This window comes from Laccaria bicolor, genomic scaffold, assembly GCF_000143565.1.
Source record: "Laccaria bicolor S238N-H82 LACBIscaffold_436 genomic scaffold, whole genome shotgun sequence".
Classification (NCBI taxonomy): domain Eukaryota; kingdom Fungi; phylum Basidiomycota; class Agaricomycetes; order Agaricales; family Hydnangiaceae; genus Laccaria; species Laccaria bicolor.
The window spans coordinates 1-5,328 of record NW_001890286.1 but is presented as its reverse complement, the minus strand read 5'-3'; the positions used below and the strand labels follow the sequence as shown (position 1 = coordinate 5,328).

Below are 5,328 nucleotides of genomic sequence, written 5' to 3'. Positions count from 1 at the left end.
CTTATCCCCCGCATACGTTCGATATTTCGTTCACTAACTCCCCCGTTCGTTACTCAGGTTCTGGTTTCATAACATCAACGCAAGCCCAAGTTCGATGCTTGTACCGTCTTTCCTCCACCATGACCCGCACGACCCGGCCACTTCATTCCCTCGTGCATCGATTCACGAAGGAAATTTCGTCATTGTCTAATCCTGTTAACGAACTCGCCTCCATACCGAGCTCACTGGTCGAACATCGAATCTTTGCCAGTGGCCGCAGGCAGACCCCTCATACATCGATCGTCTCATCGATTGCGCCCAGCTATGTGGCTTTCAGTCATTCGCCCTCCAAATGCTCGCGCAGTACTCAGAGCTTTTCGGTTACCTCATCCCGACGCTCTGTGTGTCGTGGCATACACGGCATGCCACTCAATGGCCCCAATCTCTGCCCGTGATACCAGCAATCATCACCTCTGAACTCGGCGTTCACACCGCATAGATTCTCCATCGTGCGTATCCATCCGCAGCTCGTCGCCGCCACGGGCGGCCGCAACGTCACACGTACGGATGTACCCACCACTGATTGGCTTCTGTAAGTTTGGATTACGCGTGGCCGACGATGATGGGTACTGACTCCTGCCTTCTTTTTCAATAGTTCTGCGGCCACTAACGAACTACCAAGGGCAAGTGCCTAGGGTGAGAAACTCATCGGAGGGCATTCGTCTCTTCTCGCGCGGACGCCGACTTCCATGGAGGGTGGGGGGGCGTGGCTATTGCGCATAGGTCGGTCATGCTTGGATGCTTCGCATGCGTCGGGTTAGTGCTCACAACAATTGTCCACAGGTTTGCTTGGGGTGCGTATGTATGCTCTGCTTTTGCTCCAGGGAAGGAGAGGGGGCGTAACGTCTGGTACAGCCTAGATCTTGGTAACGGTATTCGATGGTGTAGTGGTTTTTTTGGCTGCAAGCCCCAGTCTCTGGTTTGACACGCGACTCTGAAGCTTCAACGTCGGCAAAGCCAAGACGTTTGACTGATTTGCTATTACTTCCTACTCCTACAAGTTTCATATAACCTCTGTCGCGCAAACAGAATTTTATGTTTTGTATATAGCGCGGGAGTTGAACACGATACGACATGCTACAGATGGCCCATGGGTCCTTGCTGCGTAGATTCTGCACAGTAAATTGTTTTACGACCTCTCGAATAGACGCTACCCCAAATTGGACCAACTTCCATGGGCTGAGAGTCTAAGATACATAAATGCATGAGAAAGGACGGAAAGGGGGAACCAAAAAGACGGACCAAAGGAGGGTGAAGAGTCCCGTTGCGAGCGTGAATGGCGTAGCCAGACGAGTTGAACAGGCACCAGTATCACGCGTTTCAAAATCCGGAGGCTCTTGGTGATCGTTGAGAAGGGTAGTCTTTCTGTCAAAGGGATTTTATTGTTGGTACCATCGGGAAACAATTCAAGAGACTTACCATGCAGATAGAAGCCGTCCTTAAATTTCATGTACAAAGTGAAAGGGCAGGAGCGGCTAGTCGAATCCTCCGTTGATCACCAACGGAGGTGAATGTAGCGGCTACAGGGAATGGAAGTCGAACGTTGAATACTGGAAGATCGAAGATCGAGGGAAGCGAATGCTTACCCCAGTCGAAGTGACACAGGGCGTGGCGCTCTCCAAAAAGTTCGCTACCAACAGATACAACGATCGCTTTTGATCGCCACTCCAAAACCGCTCTCCTCTCTGCTATCCTCCATCCAAGCAAGAACGAATACGCCACCCAACATGACACCTTCCCCCACACGTACAACCGAGACTCTGTCCTCTTCTCATTCTCGCCATGATCCACCCTTGTATGTGCAATTCACATCTCAAGGGACGCTAGACGTACCAGGTACACTCTTCATGAGCCAAACACTTTGGACTGTGGGACACGTTAGGGCTTTGGCAGATCGGATGAACGATGTTGAAAGGTGGTTAGTCGATTAGGAAGCTGAAAAAAGACAAGGACGAGATATCCAAATCCAAGTTGCGAAGACACGCGGGTTCGACGGAGAAATATGAAAGATGAGATGCACAACCTCCGAGACAAAGTCGTCGAGCTAGGTCGGGAGATGGCGAAAAATCGCAACGGCCCCTCATCATCTTTCTGCAGGACGCAAAACGCACAATGTCAATTGCACTACAAACCACTTCCTCCGACGTCTTCCATTGCAACGCACTTGACTGGATCGCCGTCAGGACCCAGCACACCCATCCAACATCCCAGGCTATCATGTACCACTGCAAGGGAATCGACGAGCCCTCCGATGACTTCGAAGAGGGGAGAGTCGGGCACGAGGTTGCCTTACCCTGTGTGAAAATATACTTCTCCACCTGATGCGTTCTTCCCCAGCAACTCTCCCCCTTCGTCAATCAGTTCCGCTATGAGGCCTTTGTCTACAACCATCCCGGGGTTACCCTTCCATTCATCCTTGGGTATACTACTGGGTGCTTCATATTCTTTCACCTCATTTTCTTCACTGGCTTCAGGTGCGTCCCCGCCTGCTCAACCCAAGTTTGTGCCCGCTTGTGCCAATCGAACGGCCAGCCCAACGCCCGCACCAGCGAAAGGACGAGGAGCACAACAAGGATTGCCGCCTCCCCCGAAATCGGCTGCTGGTAAACGACAAACGAGTGTAAGCCCCATGCCTAGGAAACGGTATACCGTTGCGCTAGGAGGGCCGATAACTGCGCCGCCGGATGAGGACGAGTTTTCTTCAAATGCTGCTTCTTTGTTCTATACCACCGCCGCCAATACCAATGTGAATCTCAATACCCATACGGATTCCCCTGCTACTGCTCTTTTATTGAAAAGGGTAGGCACACCACGATCCTACTCCCGTGTGATTGGGGGGTCTTTTTCTGTTTCTCCCGTAGGGGACGATGAAGATGACAAGAAGGAGGAGGAAGGAGCAGGTGAATTCGGAGAAGGTGAAGAGACCATCGGCAAATCTATCGGCATCAAGCTCAAGAACGCGAATGGGAGTCTGTCTTCCACCACCTCAAACTCGATATCACCTGGTGGACCTGGGGGTGGCGATTACAAGTCCACCGCCACGACCTCACCATCGCCATCCACTCGTCGGATCAGGGCGCAGAGTGCGTATGGGTACGCCAGCCTCCTCCCTCCTCAGACTCCATTACAGACTCCTACCATGGGAACCACCGCGCCGCTAAAACCGAAGTTGAGGTCCCGCTCTTCTGAGCGGCTTTCCTCTGGTACCAGCTCCATTGGGACGGGAGACGGGATGATAAGTGGTGGTCTTGGAGGAGGGGGTACCAAGTTCGTGGACCCTTTGTTGTTGAGGAGGCACCAGCAAAGTCAAGAGGGGTTACAGGTGAAGATGCCCATGCCGAAGCCGGTGGGGAAGGTTCCGATTGGGCAGTTGGTTGCGTTTTTTGATGGGGAGAAGGGGGGACATAGGGTGGGTGGGTAGGGGAAGGTTTTTTTGTTTTGTTTGGAAGCGGGATGAATGGACGAATGCCTGGGGGTGAAGGAAGGGATGGAAGAAGGAGAGAGCCTAATGGGTATGGATCTGAAATGACTGATATGCTATGTACCTCTGACTTGCTTTACTTATACCCTCCCAATGATATGAGAGTCCTGATGCTTGGTTTTTATATTACCTTAGTTTTTTTTACTTCAATGCCTTTTTTTGTATATCAGATCTGTGTCTTGATGATGTGTTGTATTTCAAGTTGGTGATACACACCATTCAAAAGTCAAGCCATAAAAAAAGAAAAACAAAGATAGGGCTGTACTGCTCAGAGTTGGTGGTTAAACATACTGGTACCATGCACTTTCTCTGACTGGCTTTACTTATATACAGCCCTCCAATATTATAACAGTGCTGATGCTTGGGTTTGTCGGACTTTTTTTTTCTCGGTTACAACCGGCCGGCGTTGCAATCACGTCAGAACGCCGGTTTCTTCCGGGTTTCAACCCAAAACGATCATTGCAACGGTGTTGACTCCTGCCAAGCCGGTTGAGATCGGTCCGTAGTTATTGCTACCGATTTCAACGCGGATTGCAACCGCATCAGATATCGCGATAATAGATAACAAACTGTTGGTTCTGAACCACCACCATCTTGTTCAGATGCTCGAGTGTGCGACTTGCGGGTCTACATTCAATTCCCAGCGTGCCCTCGGGGCTCATAAATCGACGTGTCAGAAGCCAAAAGAAAAGGTTAATTGCCCAAGGGGGTTCAGGGATCTGAATGCTGGACCGGGGGTTGGGTAGGTTGGTTGGCCATAGGCCAAAAAAAAGATTTTTGGAACCCTCTACAAGATAGTCCTAAATTGGTTTTCCAAGGTGATTTACAGTATTCCTGCATCTAGAATATCATTGTATAGTACATTATCTTGACTGGATATTATATTTCATTATATCCAGCCCAATTTCTGGCTTCAAAATTGTTTTTCGCAGTCTAATCATCATCAAATTTTTGTCTAATGTTTTAATCAATCACAATTTACTGACAAAACAGTTAGAGACCAGTTCTTGACACCAATTGGTATGCTGTGTGACCTGATTTCAAAACTTGAATCATCTTGATGCTTTCGACACATCAGACACTCTAAACAGATGCCTGTGCAGTGTGGTATTGCACTCAGGATGCAATGGCTTGGTAAAATGGTTGGATGTGAGACTCAACAGGTGAGTATCAGTCTTGCACAAGTTAATCACTACACTCACTTATTTTTTAGTACCACCTACAATGTGTTGCATTGGAGATAGCCCCACGAAATTGGGTATGCGAAGCCTTAGAGGATGAGAGCGATCATGATGATGATGTCATATTGCCATATATAGGCATGTGCCTGATTATGTAGGTAGGTAGGTCAAGCACACAGGGCCTTACAAAAAAATTCCACCCCAGCTACTTTTTTTAAATTCTTGAACCCCCTTGTAATTGCCAGTATTGTAACTTGCCCTTTAACACACGCGGTATCGGAGCACACCAAACTTCTTGCCGACGAAAGCATGAGAATGACTTGAGTGACAAGGCTTATGAAAAGAAGTTGAGGAAGCAAGAGAAGAGGAGTGAACGGGGTGAGTAGATAATCCTATCACAAAAAATATCATTATGAAGGTATTTCTTGCTAGATGGGCTTATTTTGCGTGGGAGAGACACAATCATGCAAACAAGTCATCAACTATTGGGTACCAAATGTTATTTCTCTGATCCTCATCATTTTATTGATTTATAATTTCCTTCAGATATTGAAGCTCTGAATCAGCCAGATGAAAGCTCAGGATCTAGATCAGTCATGGTCACAGGCATTGACAGTGAACCTGCTC

General features: G+C 48.6%; 3 protein-coding genes across 3 annotated transcripts; 2 read left to right on the top strand and 1 right to left on the bottom strand.

Moving 5' to 3' along the window:
* Positions 1–1,116: 1,116 nt before the first annotated feature.
* On the bottom strand, positions 1,117–1,489 carry LACBIDRAFT_309956 (uncharacterized protein; the record flags this gene model as incomplete). The annotated part of the gene is made up of 3 exons (XM_001891177.1): positions 1,117–1,226; positions 1,282–1,404; positions 1,459–1,489. 3 exons carry the CDS (start codon positions 1,487–1,489, stop codon positions 1,117–1,119), a joined length of 264 nt encoding a protein of 87 aa, XP_001891212.1.
* Positions 1,490–1,766: 277 nt separating this feature from the next.
* LACBIDRAFT_309955 (uncharacterized protein) lies at positions 1,767–1,970 on the top strand (the record flags this gene model as incomplete). Its single annotated transcript, XM_001891179.1, has 1 exon — positions 1,767–1,970. One exon carries the CDS (start codon positions 1,767–1,769, stop codon positions 1,968–1,970), a length of 204 nt encoding a protein of 67 aa, XP_001891214.1.
* A 181-nt stretch (positions 1,971–2,151) lies between these two features.
* On the top strand, positions 2,152–4,851 carry LACBIDRAFT_336240 (uncharacterized protein; the record flags this gene model as incomplete). The annotated part of the gene is made up of 9 exons (XM_001891178.1): positions 2,152–2,337; positions 2,377–2,513; positions 2,572–3,448; positions 3,854–3,885; positions 3,942–4,018; positions 4,082–4,262; positions 4,599–4,683; positions 4,734–4,778; positions 4,840–4,851. The coding sequence occupies 9 exons, from the start codon at positions 2,152–2,154 to the stop codon at positions 4,849–4,851; spliced, it is 1,632 nt and encodes a 543-aa protein (XP_001891213.1).
* Between the last annotated feature and the right edge of the window lie 477 nt (positions 4,852–5,328).